The sequence below is a fragment of the Cervus elaphus genome, chromosome 5, assembly GCF_910594005.1.
Source record: "Cervus elaphus chromosome 5, mCerEla1.1, whole genome shotgun sequence".
Lineage (NCBI taxonomy): Eukaryota > Metazoa > Chordata > Mammalia > Artiodactyla > Cervidae > Cervus > Cervus elaphus.
The window spans coordinates 17,533,684-17,560,506 of record NC_057819.1 but is presented as its reverse complement, the minus strand read 5'-3'; the positions used below and the strand labels follow the sequence as shown (position 1 = coordinate 17,560,506).

The 26,823-nt window shown below is 51.0% G+C and overlaps 1 protein-coding gene and 1 long non-coding RNA gene across 5 annotated transcripts in view; one reads left to right on the top strand and one right to left on the bottom strand.

Annotated features, from left to right (window-relative positions):
• Nucleotides 1-22,239, top strand: part of CUX2 (cut like homeobox 2) — a 268,877-nt gene extending 246,638 nt beyond the window's left edge. For 2 of the 3 annotated variants that reach the window (XM_043901847.1, XM_043901849.1), the window contains 12 exons: nt 302-493; nt 595-653; nt 1,350-1,398; nt 1,471-1,591; nt 2,656-3,330; nt 4,284-4,385; nt 8,608-9,386; nt 10,164-10,323; nt 12,216-12,488; nt 13,718-13,906; nt 15,315-15,588; nt 19,177-22,239. In XM_043901847.1, coding sequence (XP_043757782.1) covers nt 302-493; nt 595-653; nt 1,350-1,398; nt 1,471-1,591; nt 2,656-3,330; nt 4,284-4,385; nt 8,608-9,386; nt 10,164-10,323; nt 12,216-12,488; nt 13,718-13,906; nt 15,315-15,588; nt 19,177-19,969 — 3,666 coding nt within the window. In that variant the 3' untranslated portion in view covers nt 19,970-22,239. The remainder of the gene's footprint in view (nt 1-301; nt 494-594; nt 654-1,349; nt 1,399-1,470; nt 1,592-2,655; nt 3,331-4,283; nt 4,386-8,607; nt 9,387-10,163; nt 10,324-12,215; nt 12,489-13,717; nt 13,907-15,314; nt 15,589-19,176) is intronic. The other variant, XM_043901848.1, reaches the window with a different exon arrangement.
• LOC122693897 lies at nt 20,717-26,823 on the bottom strand. Of its 2 annotated transcripts, none has more exons than XR_006341060.1 (3): nt 25,283-26,823; nt 24,546-24,766; nt 20,717-20,830 (listed from the first exon to the last, which is right to left on the bottom strand). It is a non-coding gene; the product is annotated as an uncharacterized LOC122693897 (long non-coding RNA). The 2 variants fall into 2 exon arrangements; XR_006341059.1 differs by lacking the exon at nt 20,717-20,830 and adding an exon at nt 24,084-24,433.

The window sequence follows — 26,823 nt, the reverse complement described above, 5'->3', positions numbered from 1 at the left end:
ATGCAACACCTTGATGGATGTTTGGTAGATGCTGCCAAGCAGTCTTCCAAATCACTAACTTGTTCTTGAACTTCATTGCTGCTTAGACATACCTTCCCCCAAAGCACTTTCTCTGAGCAGTCCTTCTCCCTCCAGATTTCATTTCAAGAAGAGAGGGAAAGACATACAGGCATGTGGGACCAGCTGAGCAAAGGCTCAGAAGTGGGAAGGGCCTGATTTGGGGTAGGGGAGTACTGAATCACTCTGGGGGAGCACCCTGCCCCACCCCTCCTGGCCCCTCCAAGCCCCTCTTTGTGCCCAGGATAAGGTGAACTTCGCGCTGTGCTCGGGCCCTCGGCTGGAGGCTGCCCTGGCCTCCAAGGACCGGGAGATCCTGCGGCTGCTGAAGGATGTGCAGCATCTCCAGAGCTCCCTGCAGGAGCTGGAGGAGACCTCCGCCCACCAGATCGCAGACCTGGAGCGGCAGCTCACCGCCAAGTCCGAGGCCATCGAGGTAGGTCTTGCTGGAGGAGACGGGCAGACAGGAGATGGGGAGGGCGTCCCCTCGGCAGAAGGACATGGACCAGCCTCCCCCATCTTTGTTTGTTCTTCTAGAAGCTAGAAGAGAAGCTCCAGGCACAGTCTGACTATGAAGAAATTAAAACAGAGCTGAGGTATTGTGTCGGGTGGGGCCCCACACACTGCCAGACCCTCTTCCCTGGCAGGAGGCTGCCTGGGAAGATTGCCAAGGGCCCTCAGCAAAGCTCATCGTCTTCCTCCCTCCCACCAGATCCCACTTTGTGGTACCCTGTCTCCTGTCCACTGGCACCCTGGCTATCATACCCAGTCCTTTGTCATCAAGAGCTGCCTGTGGGGAAACAGCCTTGGTGCTGTTGCAGGGCGGGGGTGCAGCAGGAAGAGGCGTGAAAGTGAAAGTTAGTCACTCAGTCGTGTCCAACTCTTCGAAACCCCATGGACAATATAGGCCACCAGGCTCCTCTGTCCATGGGATTCTCCAAGCAAGAATACTAGAGTGGGTTGCCATCTCCTTCTCCAGGGGATCTTCCCGACCCAGGGATGGAACCCAGGTCTCCTGCATTGCAGGCGGATTTTTTACCAGCTGAGCCCCTGTGGGGCAGGGGGTGATGTCTTAATCAGACCAGCTCAAGCTGCACCCCTCCAGGTGGAGCAGACCAGTTCACAAGCCGCTGCTTCAGGCCTGTTGTCCACTGAGTCCCATGTTGTGTGAGACCCAGGGGTGGGGTGGGTGCTGTCCAGGAAGAGGAGCAGGTGGTGTGCCTCTCACGAGGCCTCTCCCCCGGCCTGGGGACCCAGCTGGCCTCACACTCTCCCTCCACTTTCTCCGGCAGCATCCTGAAAGCCATGAAGCTGGCCTCCAACACCTGCAGCCTCCCCCAGGTGAGGGTGCCCACCACCGTCCCTACGGGGCAGGCTGCCCCAAAGAGCGCTGCACCAGCCATGCCCTCTCAGCCCTGCTTCTTGTCTCCTCAGAGCATGGCCAAGCCCGAAGACTCACTGCTCCTGGCAAAGGAGGCCTTCTTCCCTGCGCAGAAATTCCTTCTGGAAAAGCCCGGTCTTTTGGCCAGCCCTGGTAGGGGAAGCGGGATGCTCTCGGGGCTGAGGGGCTGGGGTGGGAGCTGCCCGTGGGTCTCTGGCCTCCTCCATGCCCTCAGACCACTGTCTTTAACATAAAGGGCAGGAAGATGATGCGTAAAAGGCGGGTACGTTGATTGAGCACCCGCTGCATGCCTGGGGCTGAGCTGGTGGCCATCCACAGCTAAGCCAGCGGGCGACTATCCCCTAAGGTGGGACACATGGAGACGCCCAGCTCACTCAGACCCTCCCAAGGTCCCCAGAGGGCTCCCTCATGCCCCAGCCTTCGCGAGCAGCAGGGAGAGATCACAGGGGTCAAGGAGGGTGTTCACACCAACCCTTACTGCAGACTGTTGGGAAAGGCCTGCCTCCCCCAGATCGCCCCTTCTCCCCACATAGTGGCCTCGTGAGCTTTCAACCATGTGGCCTCAGCCACACGTGTGCGCTGTCTCCATTTCCGCATTTGTGAAATGGGCAGTTACCGGCCCCAGTAGGTGCTGGGCAGGTAGATACGAACACACAGACAAGGCGCACTTGGGGAGTGGGCCGTCCTGCTCCGGGATGGGGATGAGTCCTCCCCGGGCAAAGTGCTGGGCCCGTAACAGGTGCTCAGTTAACACGCTTGATGGTGGGCGGGTTACCCCAGAACTGGCCTTTGGCCCAGGCCTTGCAGAATGGGGATTAGAAAGGGCGAGGGGAGCATGTGGCAGAAACACCAGTGGCGGTGCCTCACGCTGTCGGACGCCTATAGCACTTCTCCCCACCCCTCCTGCCCTCTCTCGCTTCCTCTCCTTCCAAATCTCTTTCTGTATGTCTCTCTGCCTCTCACTGTCTCTCTGCCTCCCTCTCTCTCTGAACCTTTGTTGCCTTGTCTTTCACTCTGTCTGTCTGTCTCTGCCTTCTCCCATGTTATTTCTCTCCGTCTCTATCTCCCTATCTCTGTTTCTCTCTCTGTCTCTCATTATTTCTCTCCCTATCTCTCTGCCTCTCTCTTCCCATCACTGTCTACCTGTCTTTTCTGTCTGTCTCTCCTCTTTTCCTCTGTCTGTCTCGGTGTTCTAGAGGAGGACCCTTCGGAGGATGATTCCATCAAGGACTCTCTGGGCACGGAGCAGTCCTACCCGTCCCCTCCACAGCTCCCACCACCACCAGGGCCTGAAGACCCCCTGTCCCCCAGCCCAGGGCAGCCCTTGCTGGGCCCCAGCCTGGGTCCCGATGGCCCTCGGACTTTCTCGCTGTCCCCCTTCCCCAGCCTGGCTTCAGCAGAGAGACTGACAGGGGAGACACTGCTGTCCAAGCACATGATGCCCCCGACTGCCTTCAAGGGGGAAGCGGGAGGCCTGCTAGTGTTCCCCCCAGCTTTCTATGGCGCCAAGCCCCCCACGGCCCCTGCTACCCCAGCCCCTGGCCCTGAGCCGCCCGGGGGTCCTGAGCCAGCAGAGGGGGGCGGGGGCAGCGTGGGCACGGCAGGGGCTGGAACAGAGGAGGAGCAGCTGGACACGGCGGAGATCGCCTTCCAGGTGAAGGAGCAGCTGCTCAAACACAACATCGGGCAGCGGGTGTTCGGCCACTACGTGCTGGGGCTGTCCCAGGGCTCGGTCAGCGAGATCCTGGCCCGGCCCAAGCCCTGGCGCAAGCTTACGGTGAAGGGCAAGGAGCCCTTCATCAAGATGAAGCAGTTCCTGTCGGACGAGCAGAACGTGCTGGCCCTGAGGACCATCCAGGTGCGGCAGCGAGGTGGGTGCTGGCGAGGGCCTGTCTCAGCCATCTGTGTTCTCAGCCGTCTCCCCAGGCCAGCCCTGGGCGTGGGGCTGTTGAGGGCTGAGAACATGGGTCGAAGCTCAGAGCCTGAGTCTGCCACCTCCCAGATGTGTGACCTGGGGCAAGTGACTTTGCCTCTCTGTGCCTCAGTTTCCCGCCTGTGTAAAATCAGGGAAACCATCCTCAATCCCTCCCTCCTGGGGCTCCCTGTCCCGTGCATCCAGCTGGTGCCGTGGTGCAGTTCAGGCTGATAATGGTGGGGAGAGGCCGGGCCCCTGGGGCTCCCTCAGCAGATACCCCGAAAGCACTTCCAAGTCTCAGTTTACCCATCCATAAGGTGACCGGGGTGACCCCCCCAACCTTGACAGACTCAGTTTTTAGAGTAATCCATGTGAAGGGCCCAGGTTTTGGCCCCACAGACACCTCAGTTTGTGTCCCAGCTCTGCCATCATCTGCTTAGTGACCTCAGGCAGCTCTCTTTAGCTGCTCTATGCCTCAGTTTCCCCATCTGTCAGCCTCCTAAAGAGAGTTAAATGAGCATAAAGCATGTAGTAACTTCTTGAGAATTGCTAGCTATTTTCTTTTCTTTCCTTTTTTTTTGGCCACACCTTGGGGCATGTGGGATGTTAGTTCGCCCACCAGTGATCGAATCTGCATCCTCTGCAGTGGAAGCACAGAGTCTTAACCATTGGACCAGCAAGGAAGTCCCAAGATAATTGTTCACTTTGATGGTGGCTGCCCTCATTGGGTTTTGTTGTTATTTCAAGCTGAAATCTCTTGTGGGTCCACAGTTTGTCACACGGACTCACAGTCTGGCTGTCGCTCTCCTGGCCCTGGGAGGAAGACACCAGCCTGTCACCCTGCCCAGCACCAGGGACTGACCCCCAACATGCAGGTCCCCACAACAGATGCCTCCTTTCCTCCCCCAGGCAGTATCACCCCAAGAATCCGCACGCCAGAGACCGGCTCGGATGACGCCATCAAGAGCATCCTAGAGCAGGCCAAGAAGGAGATCGAGTCACAGAAGGGGGGTGAGTGTGGCCACAGCAGGTGAGGCCCGAGGCCTCCAGGGCCTATCCTGAGCAGGAGGCGAGGCTGTGTCCACCCCAGAGGGGATTCCAAGCAGGTTTGAACCTGTTTTCCTTTTTCACAACCTGCAGCCAAGTGAGGTCTAGGCCTGGAAAGTACCAGATCCATTATCCAGTATGGGAGCTATAAGCAATTTAACTACAGTTAAGTGAAATTGAAACCTCAGTTCTTCAGCCACAGTAGCCACATCGCACAGGTGGCATCACTGCCGAGTTCTGTTGGGGGTGCCGCTCTGGGCTGCTTCAGGAGGCCCCGTGATCGGTTTTCACCAGGCGCTTGTCAGGCACCTAGACCTGAGCCTCACCATCTGACCATCCACCTCACCCTCTCCAACCATACCTCCTCCACCTTCCCAGTGGGTGCCCACTCAGAACTCAGTGATTAAAAACACCACAGATTGATCATCTTACAGTTCTGGAAGTCGGAAATCCAAAATCAGCCTCACTAGGCTATAGTCACAGTGTCAGCAGAGCTACATTCTTTCTGGAGGCTCCCGGGGAAAATCTGTTCCCTTGTCTCTTTCAGCTTCTAGAGGGCATCCAGATTTTCTGCCTCCTGGCCCCTTCTTTCCTCTTAGCATCATAGCATCTTTAGTCTCTCTCTGTCTCTGTCTCTATCATCTTTCTGCCTCCCTCTTATAAACACCATTGTGATTTTGTGGGGCCCACCCAGATAACCCAGGATAATACCCTCATCTCAAAATTCTTAATCCTGATCATATCTAAAAATTCCCTTTTGCCATGTGAGGTAACATATTCACAGGTCCCAGAGGTTGGGATATGGATATCTTTGGGGACCATTATTTAGCTTATCACAGTGTGCTTTCTCCATCAGCCCCTCATGGGGTTCCCCCAGAACTCCACCCCAGGCCCTCTGACTTTCTTTTTCTTCTTAGATGAGTTAATCCACTCCTGAAAGTTTCAACAACCCTAACCCTACTTAAATTTTTTCAAGCTTGTCCATCCCCCATCCCACCTGCCACCAGCCTAGTGAGCCATCATCGTCACTTGCTGGGACTATTGCAGTAGCCTCTTTACTGGTCTTGCCAATGACCAATGGTCTTGCTGGTCTTGCTTTACTGGCCTAGGCCCCACTCCAGCTCATTCTCCACCCAGAGGCCACAGGGATCTTTCAAGAGGACCACATGTTCATGTCACTATTTGAAATCCTTCCATGGCTCCCCATTACCCTCAGGATAAAATCCTAATTCCCCAACAAGGGCTATAGGCCCTAGTATAGTCTTCAGACTCCTCCTGACCCCTCCATGCCTCTCACATGAACTGTTTATGCTCATGACCATCCTCATTCCTATTCTCTGTGCCCCTAATGTCATCTTCACCCCAGCCACCTTTCTGTCTGGCTCCTGCTCCTACTTTACAACTCCACTCCGAAGTCATCTCCTCCAGGAAGCCCCCATCCCCATCCTGGTGGATTGGAATCCACCCCTCCTCAGATCCCCCGTAATGACCTGTATTGTTTGGTGCAATGGAGCCTGAGTGACTTGGCTGCAAATTTTGCCTCCTCTATATATTAAACAGTGTGACCTCTGGCAAATTACTTAGCTCTCTGTGCCTTCATTTTCTCATCTTTAAAATAGGTGCAGTATTTGTATTCCCTGCTCAAGGTTGTGTGAGGATCAAATGACATCGGGCGTGGCAAGCACTCAGCTGGGGTCTAGTATGTAGAAGGTGCCTCTGGAAAGTTAGCTGTCATTACATTATGTCTCCATTGTTGCATTTATTCATGTTACAAGCGACTCTGCTGATGTGGCTGTCCCTCCCACCAGTGGGGGATTCTGGCCACCAGGAACCTCTCACCTATCACATCCCTGCACCCAGCATAATGTAGTACAGCCAGTGTAGACCACAGCTGACTCGGAACTGGATGCCGGCTTCAGCACTCCCACTCCATTTTACAGTATCTGCTCCCCCCTGGTGGTGACTTGGGGCAAGTGTCCCTATTCCCAAGTCTGCTGCTGGAAGCCGCAAATTTCCCACGGACGCCCCCCCCCCCCTTTTCCTGGTCCCTGGAAAGGAGAGAGAGAGGTTAACCCTGCTGGGATCCTGCACTGCCACACCCAAATAATCTGCTGAGCCCCAACTGTGTACACACTTGGTTATGTCTTCTTGGTCAATTCTGGTAGCAAAAGAGAGGCAGTCATTCAGTAAACGTTAAATGCCTACTGTGTGCTGGATAGAGGTTACACATGTAGATGAGACACAGTATTGGGGTGAAAAGAACCATGAGAAACAGTCTCATCTAACTCTCCCACTAAACAGGACAAAGGCCAAAGAGAGGGGGACATACTCACAGTTATTCAGAGACCAAAGGAGAACACGGGTCTCCTGACTCCTTGTGCAGTGCTCTCCCACTGGGAGGTCTGAGTCAAGGTAGCAAAGAAATTAAAAAGATATCACAGAGGGAAACCTTTGCTCGAGTGGCCCAGTCAGGAGGTTTCCATTTAGGGTCTATGAAAAGTTCAGCAAGAGGAAGAGTGCCAGGTTATCCCCCGATGTCCCTCATCGAAGTAAAGACTAAGCAGAGAGCAGTTAGCATCCCTCTGGGAAGGAAGTGAATGTGGCTGACACTAACCTGGGAGCTCTGCTTTTGGGGATCAAAGGAAATATTCAGAATGGGAACAAAAATTTATATACAAGCTATCTCTTTATTGTTGTTTCCAATGGTGACAAAGTAAAAACAACCTAAGTGTCCAGCATTGGGGGGCTGGGACTAAAGCAGATAGTATTTCTTCAGTGGCATATACAGCCATTAAAGCTAGAAGAACTTCAAATCGTAGGAAAAAACACTCATGTTGATACTAAGTGGGAGCAAGCCAGGCCACACTGCCACATATCAAGTGTGACCATCCCATGCATGTAGTTAGAAAATAGACTGGAAGGGAAAACCTGGGAAATTTTCATGTGATTACCACTGGGGGAAAGATCAGAGGGGATTTTCATTTTCATCTTAAGTTTTTGTGCATTGTTAGCTCTCCAGATAGACATGTATGACTTTTTTTAACAGAGGGGGACTTTGGGGGCCATGCTCGGCCTCTGTTGCTTTGCGTGGGCTTTCTCTAGTTGTGGTGAGCAGGGGCTACTCTTCGTTGTGGTGGCTTCTCTTGTTTCGGAGCGCAGGCTCGAGGGTGCTCGGGCTCAGTAGTGGTGGCACCTGGGCTTGGCTGCTCCACGGCATGTGGAGTCTTCCCAGGGCAGGCGGATTCTTACCCACTTCACCACCAGGGATGTCTGCCTTTTTTTTTTTTTTTTTTTTGAGGTAAAATTCACATAACATAAATTTAACTATTTTAGAGTGAATAATTCAGTGGCATTTAGTGCCTTCACAATGTTTTGCAGCCACTGTCTCTGTCTAGTTCATCACCCCCAAAAGGAAACACTGCACCCATTAGCAATCACTCCCCACGCCTCACCTCCCCTGAGCCCCAGGAAGCCACCAGTCTGTTTTCTGTGTCTGTGGCTCTCCTTGTTCTGGATATTTCATATGAGCGGAAACTGTACAATAGGTGGCCTTTTGTGTCTGGCTTCTTTCACGTCACGTAATGTTTTCAAGATTCCTCCATATGGTATCAGTGCTTCATTCCTTTTATGACTGAATAGTATTCCATTGCTCTATTGCTTTTTAAGTGGAAAAAGCAATAGAAATTATTTTTAATGGAGCTATGAGGATTCACCAGGGTGTAGACTGTACAACGAGATAGTAAAGGAAGGGCTGTGCTCATTCTAGGTTGGTCCAGGGTTGGGGAGAGACCCCAGTGTGGGAAAGGCCACTAAGAGAGCAGAGGGAAGCACTGTCCTGCTGTTCCTTTGTGTTTACCACTTGTAGAATTTTCACTAGCTAATGTATTGCTTATTTGGCTTGCTTTGCTGCTCAATAGAAAGCAGGTTCTACTGTGTGTCCCCTTCTGGGACTTGCTTTTATTTGCAAAGGTGGATCACAGCATGTCTAAAAGCAAGTCTTCTAACATTACAGTATCCCCATGAGCGCTTTTTCCACATAAGCTAAAATCTCAGTGTCCACCTGGTTTTTATCCCCAGATGCAGAGGTTGCCCCCAACACTTCACTGGTATAAATACTGTGCTGTCTTTGTCCTTCAAGCCATGCCCTGTGCACGGGCCTCCAGCCTCCCTGTCCCCTTTCCCACAGGGGAGCCCAAGAACTCAGCAGCCCCACTGAGCATCACCAACGGCACAGCCGCCGCCAGTACCACCTCAGAAGACGCCATCAAGAACATTCTGGAGCAAGCACGCCGCGAGATGCAAGCGCAGCAGCAGGCCCTGCTGGAGATGGAGGCCGGCGCCCGGGGCCGCTCGGTGCCTCCCTCGCCCCCAGAGCGACCCTCACTGGCGGCCGTAAGCCAGAACGGGGCCCCGACGCCCGTCAAACAGGAGGACAGCGGTGTCAGCGGGGGGACCAGCAGCAGCGGCACGCAGACCTCCCTCACGGTCCTGTCCCCCGCCGCCTTCGTGCAGAGCATCATCCGGAAGGTCAAGTCGGAGATCGGCGACGCCGGCTATTTCGACCACCACTGGGCCTCGGACCGCGGCCTGCTCAGCCGCCCCTACGCCTCTGTCTCGCCCTCACTCTCCTCCTCCTCCAGCTACTCCGGCCAGCCCAATGGGCGGGCCTGGCCTCGTGGGGACGAGGCCCCTGCAGTCCCCGAGGACGAAGCGGCCGGGAGCGAGGACGAGCCCCCCAGGGTGGGCGAGCTCAAGGCGGAGGGGGGCCCTGAAGGGGGCGGCGGTGGGCGGCTGGCCTACTACCCAGCCTACGTGCCCCGCACGCTGAAGCCCACCGTGCCGCCCCTGACCCCCGAGCAATACGAGCTGTACATGTACCGCGAGGTGGACACCCTGGAGCTGACACGCCAGGTCAAGGAGAAGCTGGCCAAGAATGGAATCTGCCAGAGGATCTTCGGGGAGAAGGTGAAGATGGTGGGGTTTGCCCCTGGAGGTTCAGGGGGCCTGGAGCCACGGGACCTGGGTAGGGAGGAGACCTATGCCGTGTCCATGGCCTGGAAAGAAGGGTGTGTGTGAGTGTGTGTATGTGAGCAACAACTCAGCAGAAGCAGGATTCAGACCCAGATCTGAGTGACCCCAAAAGCCCCATTTCCTGTCCCTGGGCAGTGGGGAAAGGGGAGCCACGGACAAGGCTGGCGTTCAGTTCTGCAGTTTTTAAATCTGTGAAAAGCTTCCATCTGGTTACCCTGCTCCTCCTGTAACCTTCATCCCTCCCATGGTCCATTCCACTTAAGTGTTAAGGCTCAGCCCAGCTTGGAGGAATGAGAAACACAACATAGGAAGGCTTCCTGGAGGAGGAGGCGCTTAAGGGGGTCTTAAGAGTCCAAGTAGGATTTTTAGATGGGCTTCCCTTGTGGCTCAGCTGGTAAAGAATCCGCCGGCAATGCGGGAGACCTGGGTTCTATCCCTGGGTTGGGAAGACCCCCTGGAGAAGGGAAAGGCCACCCACTCCAGTGTTCTGGCCTGGAGAATTCCGTGGCCTGTAAGACAGTCTGGAAGGGCACTGCAGGTGGAGGGCGCGGCACAGGCACACAAACAGGCATTCGGAGAGTGAAGATCACCTGAAGGCAGCCCTCTCCTCCTGGAACAGGAGTGAGCAGTGGGCCTCAGGGTCTGGGGAGGAGAGGGGGAGGGGATGGCCAGGACCTGCTGACCCAGCCTTCCCGCCCTGCCCATCCCCAGGTGCTGGGCCTGTCACAGGGCAGTGTGAGCGACATGCTGTCCCGGCCGAAGCCGTGGAGCAAGCTGACGCAGAAGGGGCGGGAGCCCTTTATCCGCATGCAGCTGTGGCTCTCGGACCAGCTTGGCCAGGCCGTGGGCCAGCAGCCCAGCGCCTCCCAGGGTGAGTGCAGATGGGGCCCCGAACCGCCGAGAGCCCCCGCTCTTCCAGCCTGTGCAGTGGCTTCACTGCCCAGGCCTCCCTCCTCCTGCCCCACCCCACTGCTGCCCTGAAAGGGTCCCGCTTGCTCCCAGTTGGTGTCCCTGCTCCCCTTTCATCCTTCCCTCAGCCAGACTGACCTCTAGGTGGCGCCAGAGTGCCTAGACTGAGCGGGAGTGGGGGGTGGGGGCGGTGCCCACCTTACCATCCCGTGTCAGATGTCTGCCGGTTGATCTCTTTTTGCCAGCAATCCAGCTTGCAGCCTCAGAATCCTTCTTCGCACCGAGCCTTTGGGTTTATATTAACAAATTTCCATCAGGCACCAGTTAAATACATTGAGGAAGAATCCCCTTCACTGGAAGGTGCCCTGTGGACCAGCACAGGAATTTCTAAACACGCCCCTCCCCATTAGGGACACGTCCCCAGGCATGTCCCCTGCCCTCCCTGGACTGTCCAGCGGCTCAGCCCACGCTGGAAAGTCCAGTGAGTGGGTGACTCTTGATTCCTCAGGAGGTGACCCCCATTATCTCATGGAGTCCTCTTTACGGCCCTGAGCAAGGTAGTTGCAAGTATAGCACTGCTTCTATTATTGGCCCCGTTTAACAGGTTCAGGAACTGAGGTTGGATAAAGTCATCCTACCCAAGATATCTTCTAAGTGGTTTTCTAATATGTATTTGCAAAAATGTCATGAAAAATGTGGTTTTAGGGTAATTACCATTTTATTATAGTGAGACTATTAAAGCTGTATTCTCACAGCAACTGTCAAGTATATATATATATATATATATATAAAATAGCATTAACTACAGTCACCATGCTGTGTATCAGATCCTAGAACTTACTCATCTTATATGCATCTTTTCATTACATTATTATTGATTGCTCTGGGGACTCACTGTATTTTACTCACCTAACTCTGGCAGTTGGACTTATCAGTCATTGCCAAGTCCTTTTTTTTTTCTCTTAACTTTTAATTTTGATGTAATTTCTAATTTACCAAAGAGTTAAAGCAGTAGACCAACCAACTTCCTATATCCTACATACAGATTCACCAGTTAGTAATTTTGCCATATTTATGCTCTTTCTCTCAATCATTTAAGAGGTTAATTGAAGACATCATGTCCCTTTACCCCTAAATATTTCAAAAGTATTTACAAAGAATGATAAATTTTATAATAATACAATACTGCTATGTAACCCACCATCTATATTCCAAGTTTCTTCAGTTGTCCCAATAATCACCTTTATATAATTTTATCTTTCCCTGTCCAGGTCAAATTCAGGATCACTTGTAGTCATCATGTCTCTTTAGTCTCTTTCAATTTGGACAGTTCTTCTGCCTCTCTCTAAAGTTTTTTAGTTTTGACGTTTTTGAAAACTGGAAGCCAGTTATGTTATAGACTGATGCTCAGTTCAACTTTGTCTGATGTTTCCTCGTGGTTAGATTCAAGCTGTGCACTTCGGGCAGGAATATCCCAGAATTGTTGCTCTGTCCTTCTTAGTCCATCATATCAGGAGTCACCAGCTGTTGATTTGTCCTGTGATTGGAGGTGCTAACTTATCACTAGATTAAGGTGGTGTTGGCAGACAGCTATACTTGTAAAGTTACTATTTTTCCCTTTGTACTTAATAAGTATCTTGTGGGGAGATACTTTGGGACTATGTGGATATCGTTTTCCTCCTCCAACTTTCATTTACTGGTTTTCACAGCCAGGATGGTCCCTGCCTGAGATTTTACTGTGGTAGTTGCAAAATGGGTTGTTGCCAACAGACTGTAACAAGCAAGCCTGCCCAAACCATGCATGTCTATGCCAGATTGCAGTAACTGCCTTCTCTGTCTCTCTGCGGCCCACAGTCAGTCCCACTGAACCAAGATCCTCGCCATCCCCACCCCCTAGTCCCATGGAGCCACCAGAGAAGAGCTCCCAGGAGCCCCTGAGTCTGACACTGGAGAGCAGCAAGGAGAACCAGCAGCCAGAGGGACGCTCCAGCTCATCACTGAGTGGGAAGATTTACTCGGGCAGCCAGACCACAGGGGGCATCCAGGAGATTGTGGCCATGTCCCCCGAGCTGGACACGTACTCCATCACCAAGAGGGTCAAAGAGGTCCTCACAGACAACAACCTAGGTACAGGGTACCGGGAGTCAGGGATGCTGCCTCTTGCCCTGCTCGGCTCCCCCTTGCCTTAAGGAAAGAGCCACGGTGAGATCCCAGGCACTGGGGTCCCTTCTGCAGGTGCTGCTCAGCCCTGGGCCACCCAGGGCCCCCTGGGAGGTATCTGACTCTGAACTGGGTCTCTAGAATGGACAGCAGGGAGGTCAGTATGCTGTCCTCCTAAAGTTCTTAGCCCACAGCTTTCAAAACTTCCTTCCAGGAGGACTTAGAGAATCCCAGTAAGATTCTAACTCAGTCCTCATCCAACGCCAGGGTCCAAGGGAGAAATCTGGATTCTTTAATTTTTTGAATCACAAACTCCTCCACATCTCAGATGGGAGTCAAGTCCCCCTCCCAGATACACACAAACCCCAACTTTTCACTACAATTTCTATAATAAAAATAAGGTATCACTATTTGAAAATGCCAAACAATACAGAAAAAAAAAAAGTTAAAATTTAAACAAATAAAATCTCCCCTAACCTCCCAGTCATACGCCACAGTTTTTCTGTATCTTTGATATTTTCTGAACACATACAAAATTGTATGTTCGCCTAGTTTCTTCTCTTCTTCTTTCTAGATAGATGAAATTACACACAGGCTGTCCTTCCACTTGCTTTTTAAAAACTAACACTGTTCTGCGGACCTTCTTCCGCCTTAGAATGAACAGCCCACCTGCAGTCTTTGTCACTGTTGCAAAATTTTTCAGGCCATGGATGCCCCACATTTTTTATGCAGCTGATGAGCATTTTGCTTGTTCCCAATTTCCTGCTGCCTCTGAAACCACATCCACATGCGTCTTTGTGCCCTTGGGCAAGTACAACTGGAGGAGAAATCCCAGGCAGTGGAATTGCTGGATCAGAGGGTTTGCACATTGAAATTTTGATAGAATCTATCAAATTACTGACAAGGTGATACTTATTTGTGTACATGAAGTTTGCAGACAATGTCAGGGATCCCCTAGGAGTGAATAACATCTAAATCATGACAGCATTTTTGTTTGGTAGCTATCTGCCTGCCCCCACCTCCTGTTTTGCAGAAAGTTCCCCAGATGCACACAGGCGTAGGCCCCCCGATGTGTCTGGTCCTCCCTGCTGAGTTAGTGGAGACATTCCCTGCTTTCTGCCTGTCCCTTGTCTCTCCCGGGAGCACCTGTGCCCAGCCTGGGGTAACAGGTCGTCCCCCTCCTCCCCTGTCCCCAGGGCAGCGGCTCTTCGGGGAGAGCATCCTAGGGCTGACCCAGGGCTCCGTGTCTGACCTGCTCTCCCGCCCCAAACCCTGGCACAAGCTGAGCCTGAAGGGCCGGGAGCCCTTTGTGCGCATGCAGCTGTGGCTCAACGACCCCCACAACGTGGAGAAGCTGAGAGACATGAAGAAGCTGGAGAAGAAAGGTAAGCCCTGGGAACTCTGGGTCTGGCCTCAAGTTTTCCTATTGGAACCGCAAAAAATAAACCCAGTGTCCCAATGGTCCAGTCTTAGCCTAGTGTAGGCTGCAAGAAATAGCCATTCCATGGAACATAATTGCAAGCCATTAAAATGTTTAATACTTTTCCCCTGAAAATTCCAATACACCATCTCTCTCAGCACCCTTCCACAAACCCATAGCCACTCCAGGGTCTCCTGCATATTCCCCAAACCCCGCCCCCCTCTCTCTGATCTCTCCATCCTCTGCATCAGAGTCCTATTATATTACCCCCTTTGCCCATCATCTGGATTCTACGCAACAAAGCACAAAATTGACCCAGCAAATGATAACTGCTCCCTTACAGGACCAGACAAGAAATTGCAGGTTCTTACACTGTCTGACAGTATTTTATATCCCTGAAAAATTGAACTGGCACTGAGCACCTGCTTTGCGCCCCAGCCAGTCTCATGCTTTGTGCGTAAGGGATTCCTGGGTCTAAGAAAGCTCAAGATCCAGTTGGGAGATAAGATTTGAGGAGTTGGAACGTTGTCAGCTGGGCCCCAAGTCATGACGAGGGCCCAGGGCCAAGCCAGGCTGTAAGCGGCACAGGGGGCAGGGCCAAGTCTGGCTGTGGGCATCAGACAGCGGTGCAGTTGAGAACTTGTCCTGCCGCTTGTCGGCTGTGTGATCTTGGGCAAGTTACTTCCCTTCTCTGTGCCTCATTCCACTTCATCTGAAAGTAAGAGTCATAGCGTCTACCTCAGGCCATTGGTGTGAGGATTAAGTAGGACCCAATACCTTACTTCCTCCATTCTGGGGTGGGCTTCCCCCCAAACGCACACACATTTTGATGATTTGAGGCTGAGATGCATCATGCAATTACTATGTTCATTTAAAATTAACGTTCTGGAGCCTGGCAGGGGCCAAGGGCAAAAGACTCTGCACCACTTTCTGCATCTGTACCACCTCCGCACCAAACCCACAGACTCCACAGACGGCTCCAGAGAAAGCTGTGAAAACAGGAGAGAAAAATCTTAAAACTAATGTCTTCCCCCCGCCCTCCAAAAAACTGGTGAAATTCAGGGACACTTCTGACAATCGAGAATGCTGCAGAACCCCCTTTTTTGAGCACTTCCTGTCTGTGAGGGCAGCCCTCCACACATGTTAACAATTAGTGTGTTAATGACCAGGTGTGGGCAGGCGAGTGTCTCACGTCTCACGAGGAGGATGTGGAAGGAGAAAAGGCTGAGACTGGGCCGGGGTCCCCACGTTTGGGGCACAGAGGGCTCTGAGGACGGCTGGCTGGTGCTCAGTTCAGCTTGAGCCCCCTCCTCGGTTCAGGGGTGCCTGTAGTCGGCCCCCCTCAGCCCTGCCTCCCTCCCTCCCCGCCCCAGCCTACCTGAAGCGCAGGTACGGCCTCATCAGCGCTGGCTCAGACAGTGAGTCTCCAGCCACCCGCTCCGAGTGCCCCAGCCCCTGCCTGCAGCCCCAAGACCTGAGCCTCCTGCAGATCAAGAAGCCCCGAGTGGTGCTGGCCCCCGAAGAGAAGGAGGCGCTGAGGAAGGCCTACCAGCTGGAGCCCTACCCCTCCCAGCAGACCATTGAGCTCCTATCCTTCCAGCTCAACCTCAAGACCAACACCGTCATCAACTGGTTCCACAACTACAGGTAGGGATGGGGGGCAGGGCGCCTGGTGGCCCCTGGGACGGTGGGCAGGGGTCTCAGCTGGTGCCCCCCACTTCCTCATCCCAGGGCCTGCAGGGAGCCCATCATGGCCTCTGGGAAATGAGGTGGCCATGTTGCTGGGTGTTTAGCTTTATAACGTAGGCAAACCTGGATGTAAGTCCCAGCTCGACAGTGTTCATCTTGTGCGGCCTGGGCAAGTGACTTCACCTCCCAGAGCCTCAGTCTTCCAACCTATAAAATGAGAATTATAATGGGATCTACTTCATAGAGTTGCCTTGAGGATTTGATGTGGCTAACATACTTACAGAAAATAACCTGGCACATAGGAGGTGGTAGACATTGACGTCACTATTGTCGCTACCGTTGTTACGGCTTCACCAGCTTGCTCCGCGTCTGCCTCTACAAGGGACAGGGGTGGTGTTTGGGGCACAGGCCCGAGGTTCCCTAACTACCCACTGAGCCTTGCGTCAGTGCCCTGATTTGGGGCACCTGGCCTTTCCCACTCCTGAGGTCGAAGCAAACCCTTGTGGCAGCCCCTCGGAGTGGGTGATTCCTAACAGAAGCAGTGCCTCCTCCCACTCACCGGTCCCTCATCGCCGGAGTGACTGACCTGCAGGGCGCTGGGCTGCCTCGGGGCACGGACTGGTGCACCGTTCCCAAGCAGACCGCAGAAGGGCTTCCTGAGAACCCCGAAGACAAGGCCTGATGCGATTTCAAGGACCATCCCTCTGAGGCGCTCCCCACCAAGCCTCCTGAGCAAGAAATGTCTCTGATGCCCCTGTGGTGCCAGAGAGGAGAGTCTCTTGATCCCTGAGAGAAGACGAGGGAGGAGCCTGGAAGGATGGAACACCTGAAATCTCTCTCCACAGCCCAGGCATGGGCATCACACAGACCCGAGTTCAAATCCCACCTTAGCTGTGTGTTATTGGGCAAATTACTATACCTTTCTGAGTCTCATCCCTATTTTACAGATAAGGAGCTTAAAATTTACCCCACAACAGTGAATTGAGAATCAAATTAAAAACTACAGGCATAAACACATTGTAAAATATTGCTTATATCTTGCTTAGACCCAGAACCTGCCAAACAGCAGATGATATAGGTCCTTAAAGCCTAATACCCTCCTTCCCTTCTAGACATTCTCTCCCCTCTCGTTTCCCACAGGAACATATCCCTCCATTATAATCCAGCATATTCATTTTAGTTAATATTTGCCATGTATATGCAGTGAGCCAGGGTTGGGAGATACAGGGGTTCAAAGCCATCATCCCTGTGCTTAGAGAGTTTAAAATCACAAACCAGATAATTTCATGACAACCTAATAAATGCTGTGAAAACAAGAAGGAATAAGGAACTAAGGGAAAAGGGAATTCTACCTAGGGAAAATTTTTGAGAGGTGGCATTTCAGCTGGACTTTGAAGAAGTAGAATTCCACTCCCCCAAAAAACCACTCTCAAAGAGCTATAATTATAGAAGAATACATTGCTTCATTTAGTAAGTGTTTATTGAGCACCTACTCTGTCCCAAGTACCAAAGAGAATGAGGCAAAGTCCTTAGCATCTCTCACAGACCAGCAGGGATGGTGACTATTAAATGAATTCTTATATTAATGTATCATTACACATTGCAGTGAGCTCTGGGAAAAGTGAACAATAGGATGTTTTGAGAAAAAATTACTGGGAAGGACCTGCTATAGATTTGGGAGTCAAGTAATTGAAGAAAAGGACTAATTTTTGCTATGTTGTAAATGAATATTAGCCAGATATTTATATTTGATCCACAGTTTGGAAGTTCTAATGATAAAGCTTCAGGCAATTGACCCATCCCAAAACACCCTAGCACTCCCCTGGTCCCACCAATTCTTCCCTCTAGAGGGAACTGAAGGAGAAGACAGAGTCTCATGAGAGGTGGGCAAGGCCATCTTTGTGCAGGGACTAGGAACTGAGAGGCGAAAGTGAGCCAGATCACCGATGATCGTCCCTCCAGGCTCAGGATGGAGTCCCATCCCCGACCTGGGCAGGGAGGCAGGAGAGTGTAGTCAGGCAGCTGGGTTCAGAGCCCAACTGCGCTGCTTGCGGCTATGTGACCGTGGCAGTCCCGTGCCCCTCTGAGCCTTGTCATCTTTGTTGGTGGGCATGAGACTAGTCTGCCCCTCATAAGGTCATTATGAAAAATAAATAATCTGCAAAAAGTGCTTGGTCCAGTATCTGATATGTGATAAGCACTAATCATGATGTTTATCACTGAAATTTATACATTTATTTTATATCAGTAACATGTACTTTATTATTATTAAATAATAATATTAATATATGATGTCATCAACTAAAGAGGGATACAGCATTGAAGATACTTAAAAAGTCCTTGGACAACTGACTTGACCTCTCTGGACCTCGTGTTACTAGGGAAATAATTAATGGAGTTAAACCCATCCTAGCCTTTCCTGCCCTAAAACATTATAAATGAGACCAAGTTTCCCTCTGACAGCAGGGAGGCCACTGAAGTGAAGAGAGGATGGGTTCTGGACTGGAATTCAGTGTACCCAGGTTCTGGGCCCAGCTCTGCCTCTCTGTGCCTTGGTGACCTAGACAAGTTATTCTCCAGGCCTTCGTTTCCCCTTCTGGGCTGATATCAACAAGTCCTTCCAGGAAAGAAGAAGGGAGTTATTACCACCAATTAGATCTGCTTTTGACTTTGAGAAATGCTCTAGAGCAGCACTGTCCAATAGAAATACAACAAAAGCCACATATATAATGTAAAATTTTCTAGTAGCACATTGAAGAAAAATTTAAAAATAAACAAAAAGAGACAGATGAAAGTAATGTAATAGTACCCACTCCAGTATTCTTGCCTAGAGAATCCCACGGACAGAGGAGCCTAGCGGGCTACAGTCCCTAGGGTCGCAGAGTCGGACACGACTAAGCACACATGCATATTTTATTTAGCCCAGTATATACAAACGCAGGGCTTCCCTTGTAGCTCAGTCGAATCTGCCTGCAGTACCAGGAGACGCAGGTTCAATCCCTGGGTTGGGAAGATCCCCTGGAGAAGGAAATGGCAACCCACTCCAGTATCCTTGCCTGGAAAATCTCACAGACACAGGAGCCTGGTGGGCTGCAGTCCATGGGGTCGCAAAGAGTCAGGCACGACTGAGCAACGAACACTTATACAAGTGCAACCATTTCAACATGCAGTCAGTATAACAACTGTTAACAATGAGAGAGCCACGTGTGACCAGTGGCTGCTGCACTAGGTGGCACAGACCTAGATCGTGAGCTCCTTTGGAATCCAGCAGCCCCGAGTTCAAGTCCTGGTCCTGCCACTTACTAGCTGTGAAACTGGGGCATATCACCCAGCATCTCTGAGCCTTGTTTCCGCCTCTGAAGTGGGGATGGTGATTGCCCACCGTGTGGAGTTGTTGAGAGGGCTTACTACGATGCTGCATGTGAAGAAGCTTATGCAAAGTGAGCCCCCAGGGAAGTGGGTGGGGGTCACAGGGCCACTCACATGATTTGACTCCAGGGTTAGCTGTCCCCTCCAGCCCCTTGCTCACCGCCGTCTCTGCCCCAGGTCCCGGATGCGCCGGGAGATGTTGGTGGAGGGGACCCAAGAGGAACCAGACCTCGACCCCAGTGGGGGTCCTGGCATCCTACCGCCAGGCCACTCCCACCCAGACCCCACCCCACAGAGCCCCGACTCGGAGGCTGAGGACCAGAAGCCTACGGTGAAGGAACTAAAGCTTCAGGAGGGTCCCGAGGAGAGCGTCACCCACCTGACCTCCCAGGAGAAGACTCCAGTGAGGATTAAGCAGGAACAGACTGAGGAGGCCGAGGAACAAGCCGGCAGCCAGGACTCAAAGGAGCCGGACAAAGGCCAAGGCTCCCCCCGAGAGGTGCATCCTGACCCTCTGGGTGACGACGGATTCCCCAAAGCAGCCCCAGGGCTCCTCCTCCCAGGCGGGACCACCCCAGCCTGCCCCTTGCTACACCCCCTCCCGGAGAGTGAGGGCGGGGAGCGGCTACACCCGGACCCCCTAAGCTTTAAGTCCGCCTCAGAGTCCTCCCGCTGCAGCCTGGAGGTGTCGCTGAACTCGCCCTCGGCCGCCTCCTCGCCGGGCCTCATGATGTCCGTGTCGCCTGTCCCTTCCTCCTCAGCCCCCATCTCCCCATCCCCACCCAGCACCCTGCCTGCCAAGGTGCTGAGTGCCAGCCCCACCGCCGACACAACCGGGGCCTTGCACCCCAGCACCAAGGTGAACCCCAACTTGCAGCGGCGGCACGAGAAGATGGCCAACTTGAACAGCATCATCTACCGGCTGGAGAGGGCTGCCAATCGGGAGGAGGCCCTGGAGTGGGAGTTCTGAAGGTGGAGGCCAGGGGCGCGCCGGGGGGCCACTGGCTCTCCCAGACAGGACGGGGCCTGGAAGGGAGGCACTGGGGCAGCCACCACAGCGTGGACAGCAGCATTACGGCCCCGCCATTTTCCGTTTTTGTTGTAATCTGAGCTCTACGAAGTCACGAGTGAGCAGGTAGGGCCGGAGCCCCTGCCGCCTCTTTACAACTCCCCCCTGCCCCAGGGAGCACCATCTTCTCCCTGCTGGCCTCTCTACCAGAGGCAGAAGCAAAGTGGAGCCACATTTTCACTTTTAAGCTCCAAACTCTTTTAGAAAAATAAATATTTATAGACCACTTTTAGATATTTTAATAAAGGATCCTTTGGAATTTATTCCCAGCTAATGCTGTTTTGATATTAACAGAGAGTTATAAAATCAGGATGCTGTCACAACTGTTGCGAAGTATACACTGAAGTTGTGTCGTTTTTTTTGCCACTAGATGAGATTAAAAGGAGAGAATTGTTCAAAGCCATCACAAAACACTAAGACTGACCAAAATCTAGATAACCTTTGAACCGCGGTTCGTTTTTTTCCATGTCTGTCTGTGAGACACAGTGCATTGCTACTGCCCTTCCAGAAACCATGTTGAAAAGACAAAGTCCAAAAGACTCTAAAGGAAAACTCCGATGCCGTGAGGGTGTGTTTCATTCTGGTGGTCTGTTTTGCAACCTTGATAACACAGAATGTCCTGTGCTGTTGTAAGTGTTGTAGAGACGTGGGCTGTGGCCAGCCATCCCCTCTGAGCTGTAACATGGTACAACACAGGCCGCTTACGCTCCCTCTCGTCAGGAACCTGTGGACTGCAGCGGGTGGATATCCCATCTCGTCCACCTGAAAGGCAAGATGTGGCTCCAGATCCTTTGGAAAGCCCGGTACGGGGGCGAGAGGTTAGAGGGTGGCGCTTGAACCAGAGTGACGCCATTCCTCAACCTGAATCGTGGCCACAGCATGGGAAGGAAGTTCCCCTACTGGCTTTCCAGAGCAAGACTGTGGCTGCCATCTTTCCCCTCCTTGTGTTTGAAGAAAATAACAGTGTTGGTCATCCCACAAGCACCCAGCTCAGCACCCCACACCAAAAAATAGATTCATCAGACTAGAGACCCCCAACTCCCCTCTCATCATCTTCCTTCTCAAGTTGACCCTGGTGCTTTCTGGAAAGCGTCTGCACCTCCAGGTTTGTGCGGAATGAAGCTCAAAGGTTTGAGTTCACTGCAGCATGACCACCACATCCCAGTCTCCAAGTCCAGCCTCCTGTCTTCTAACACATGACCTTCTTGAGAACAAAGACTCAGCACCCCAACTCAGAGAAGCCCTCCCTCCGGCGTCTTTATCATCTTGGTTTTTAGGGGGAGAGCTCCCAATCTGGATGGACCAGCCACCATATTGTGTCACCAACACAGCAGCACCCCTGTCCTAGCTGTGTAACTAGGGCCTCAGTCTCCCCATCTGTAAAATGGGGGTATCACAGCAGCCATATCAGCTCCATCCAGAATGACAATGAAAAGGTGGTCGTCATGCTGCCGACCCAGTACCAGAGGGAGAGGTGGCTGACAGGGATTTCAAGGATGCAACAAATATCCTGAAACCCAGGCCGACAAAGTCCAGTGAGCAGAAGCGATCAGTTGAGCGCCGTTCAGAAATCTCAACTCTCATGCACCCAGCCCAGGCTGCAGCCTCCACACCAGTCATAAAGAACAACACAGACCCTGCTGGAAAACCTCCTTTTCCATACACCCAGGCTATGCATTGAAGAGTTTTCCACTGTATACATTTTTATCCAGATGAAGGTATTTTTATATTTTGACAATAGGAAACAGTGACCAATTTTCAGAGTAATCAAATCTGGAACAAATGAAAACATCTCCTTTTAGCCACCACCACCCTGTCCCAACTAAGGCAATCATGGGAGACACACCACTTTTTACTGTTGAAAGCCACACAACACTGAAATCCAGGCTTACATGCAGACTGCAGTTCTTAAAGGACTAAATCTGGCTTTTGTGTGACGGGATTTGATTAAGCACTTAGCATATAGTCTTTTGAACATGGAAAATCCTGTTATACTTAAAGCTAGCAGACCTGTGAACAACTTTGTCAGGTTCATGTCCTGTAACGGTAAACAGAACAAAAACCCACAAAACCGTTTCTATGAGAGATTGATGAACTTTGTTTAAATTAAAAAGAAAAAAAGGAACACGTTCTGTAATAAACGCGTCGCTCAATACAGAATTGTATAATAATGTCTGGGTGTCCTGTTTCCTTTGTTCCGGAGTTGGGCTGCAGATTGGGGGTCGGATCTCCCCTTGGGTGTTTTACAAAATGGTGTGTTTTTTTTTTTTGTCATACATTGATATGAATCAGCCATAGATTTACACTTATCCCCATCCCGATCCCCCCTCCCACCTCCCTCTCCACCTGATTCCTCTGGGTCTTCCCAGTGCACCAGGCCAGAGCACTTGTCTCATGCATCCCTCCTGGGCTGGTGATCTGTTTCACCATAGATAGTATACATGCTATTCTTTTGAAATATCCCACCCTCACATTCTCCCACAGAGTTCAAAAGTCTGTTCTGTATTTCTGTGTCTCTTTTTCTGTTTTGCATATAGGCAAAATGGTGTTTTTAAAATTCGTTTGCCACCACTAAAATATGGGGGCTTGTCAGGTAAAAACCATGATTTTTTTTGTATTTATATGTTCTTTTTTAAATTTTCATTTAATACTGGAATATAGTTGATTAACAATGTTGTGTTATTTTTAGGTGTACAGCAAAGTCAGTTACACATGTGTCTATCCTTTTTCAAATTTTTTTCCCACTTAGGTTATTATGGAGTATTGAGCAAAGTTCCCCATGCTATTCAGTAGGTTCTTGTTGGTTATCTTTTTTAAATATAGCAGTGTGTACACTCAGTCCCAAACTCCCAGTCTATCTCTCCCCGATCCCTTCCCCTCTGGTAATCATAAGTTCATTGTCTAAGTCTGTATGTCTCTGTTTTGTAAATAAGTTCAATTATATCATTTTTTTAGATTCTACATATAAGTGATATCATACATGTCTTTCTCTGGCTTGCTTCATTTAGCATAATAATCTCTAGGTCTATGCATGTTGCTGCAAATGGCATTATTTCATTCCTTTTTATGGATGAGTAATATTTCATTGTATTTATGTACCACATTTTCTTTATCTATTCATTTGTTGGCCATTTAGGTTGTTTCCATGTCTTGGCTTTTGTAAACAGCATTGCAACAACCATTGGAGTGCTTGTATCCATTTGAACCATGTTTTTCTCTGGCTATATGCCCAGGAGTGGGATTGCTGGATCATGTGGTAGCTCTGTTTTTAGTTTTTTAAGGAATCTCCATACTGTTCTCCATAGTGGCTGTACCAATTTACATTCCCACCAACAGTATAGGAAGGTTCCCTTTTCTCCACACTCTCTCCAGCATTTATTGTTTGTAGACTTTTTGATGATGGCCATTCTGACTGGTGTGAGGTGATATCTCATTGTAGTTTTGATTTGCATTTTCCTAATAATTAGTGACATTGAGCATCTTTTCATGTGCCTGTTGGCCATCTGTATGTCTTCCTTGCAGAAATAACTACTTAGGTCTTCTGCCCTTAGGTTTTTTTTATTGGGTTGTTTGTTTTTCTGATACTGAACTGTATAAGCTGTTTGTAAATCTTGGAAATTAATCCCTTGTTGGTAGTCGTTTGCAGATATTTCCTCCTGTTCTGTGGGTTGTCTTTTCGTTTTGTTTATGGTTTCCTTTGCTATGCAAAAGCTTTTGAGTTTAATTAGGTCCCATTTGTTTACTTTTGTTATTTCCATTACTCTAAGAGACATTCAAAAAAGATATTGCTGTAATTTATGTCAGAGTGTTCTGCCTATGTCTTCTCTTAAGAGTTTTATAGTATCTGGTCTTAGACTTAGGTCTTTAATCCATTTTGAGTTTATTTTTGCGTATAGCGTTAAAAAATGTTCTACTTTCATTAAAACTTGCGGTTACTGGGTTCCAACATGACAACAGCCAGTTGAGGAGTGGCCGCCCCTGTTAGGACACATGAGCACAGTTTGCCTGTCTGTACCTGTGCCAACTGCCTGGATCCTGTGGATATCTCGGCTGGCGACTGTGCTGTGCGCTCCAACAGAGGAAGACGGAAGGGTTGGAATCCACTTTCCACTCATTGCAACAGGTGGAAGCTGGTTAGATGCTGGGTCTAGATCTGAGGAGCCAAGACTGTGCCCTGCCCCAGTTGGAGGCCACAGGCCATGGCCCTGAGACCAGTCAGTGTACCAGCTGTGCCCACCTCAGTGGAGGGTGTGAGTGGCAGGTGCCTCCAGCTTCCTGATGAAAAAATGCCACAAGGGGCTCCCTGGTCACCAACACAGCATCGCCTGTGTCCTAGCTGTATAACTAGGGCTTCAGTCTCCTCATCTGTAAAACGGGGGTATCACAGTAGCCAACTCAAAAGGTCATTATCAGAAATAATGATGCGTGTAAAGCATATAAGACAGTGTGTGGCACGTAAGGGCTCAGTACTACTTACTGTTTTCATGAGTGGGGGGGGTTGGGTTCCTTCACCCCGTGATGGTGAGTCTCTATGCGTCAAGCTGCAGGAGGTTTGTCTTTTTTCTTGACCAGTAATGTCAGGCGAGTTTCCGAAGTAGCACTGAATATTACTCACCCAGGAGGCAAGGGCACGTGGCATCCCAAGACCTTTCCTCTTTGTCTGGAAACCTTCTGATCACCCCAGTTTTTCCACACATCCTTGCAGGGAGAATTAAATGATTAGTGACCTCCCCCTTGGTTAGGATAATTAATTGCTCCAAAGTAAAGCGAAGGACAGGCCCTGTGGACACTCCGTTTGCAGCTCGGGAGGTCGGAAGTCAGAAATCCCCCCAGTGTGGCAGCAGGGGTGGAGGAGGGGCAGGGTGGAGGAGGAAGCCTCATCTGATGCACACACATGTGACCCGAGAGCCTGCGGGAGTAGGTGCCCCTGGGGTCTGGGAACCAGAGCTCCCTCTGGACAGTTAGCTTTGGTGTGGACACTATGTCTGCAGTCACTACCCATCTGGAGTGGAAAATTCAGCAAAAACACAGAAATGTGGAATTCTGAACTAAGGACCATGGGAAGGCGGGAGTGGAAAGACCAGGGAGAAATGAGGGCAGGGAAGGCCTTGCAGGCAGAGGCAGGTTTAGATCAGGGGACAGAGGAGAAGAGAGAGCTGAGCTGGGGGGCGGTTTGGTGGCAGTTCATTCAGGTAATAAATTTGGATCGAGTACCTGCTGGGTACTTAGTGCTTAAAACGGTGGAAACACCATGAGAGCATGAGTAGTGGGGTCCAGGAAGGCTTCCTGGAGAAGGAGGCATCTCAGCTGACCCCTGAAAGACAACTGGAGTTAGAAGCATAAGAGGCAGGCAGAAGGAATAGCTGGCAAGACATGGGACAGGGATTTGGGAAACAAAAGCAAAGGAGGCTGGAACTTGTGAGGATGGAGAGAGGAGGAGGGACAAGGTAAGATCTTGAAGCCCCCTGCGTCATGCTGGGAAATAGGCCTTTCTCTTGAGGGTACTGAGGAGCCATGGGCCGTACGAGGCAGGGGATTGCTATGGTCAGACTTGCACTTCTAGGTTAGGAGGTTCCATCTGCCTGAGGAGATGACAGGCCAGAGGAGAGTGGCAAGGCCCACTCCCAGTGCCGGCCTGACCTCAGATTTCTGCAGCCCTTGCTTCCCGCTTCTTCTTCCTCTTCCCACCACCTCTTCCTCCTAGTTGAGCTGCTCTGTTGGGCCAGCAGCCCCACCTCCCATCACCTCCTAGTGAATAAGAAAGCCAGACTGTACCTGGTGGTTTGGCCCATGACAGTTGGCATGCCTTTTCTAGAAATCACTCTCAAGGCCAAGAGTTCCACAGCTCAGGTATTGAGTGTGTGCTGCTTCACAGGTACCCAGAGGGCTAAAGCCACCCCTCCAAACCCCAGAGTGGTAGGGACCACCCCAAGTAACCTTGGCCAACAGTGGGAGGGGTAAAACAGTTAATCTTTTTAATGGTCTGTGATCTTCTCCTGCCCCCTAGGGTATACTTATTGATAGAAAAGCAATGGCTTTGAAATCATCCCAGCCTGGTTTTTGTTAAACTCTATTATTAGATGATCTGAGGACCCTTTAATGACTGTTTCCTTATCTGCAAAATGGACACGATCATAATAGTATCTACCTGTATTTGTTGTCTCTTACTAACAACCAAAACTTAGTGGTTTAAAATAATAAACATCTCACAGTCTCTGTGGATCAAATTTGGGAGTGGCTTCGGCTCCTTGGTCTCTCCTGAGGTTACAGTTAAAGCTGTCGGCCATGGCTGCAGTCATCTGAAAGCTGTTCTGGGGCCAGAGAATCCACTTGCAAGAAGGTGCACTCAGATGGTGAGTGAACAGGTGCCAGCCCTCGCTTGGGCATTGCAGTTCCTCTGCAAGTGGCCCTCTCCAGGGGCTGCTTGAGTGCCCTCACCACATGCCAGCTGAGAGTGAGCCAGGCAGAGGTTGGAGTGTCTCCTATTACAACCTAGACTTGGAAGCCCCACTGTCCACAGAATCCTCTCAGCTACACAGGCTTGCCATTATTCATTGTGGAAAGGGTGTGGACCCCAGGAGGCAAGGATCAGCAGGGGCCATCAGGGAGGCTGCCTACCATCCTGCCTTATAAGTTTCTTTGAAGATCAAATGAACATTTCTTAAGCTGTGGTTCTAAAATCCCTTGTTTCCTACTCAAAGTGCAGATTCCTAGGTCCTGCTGCAACCTCCTGACCCCAAATTCCTGTAGCCAGG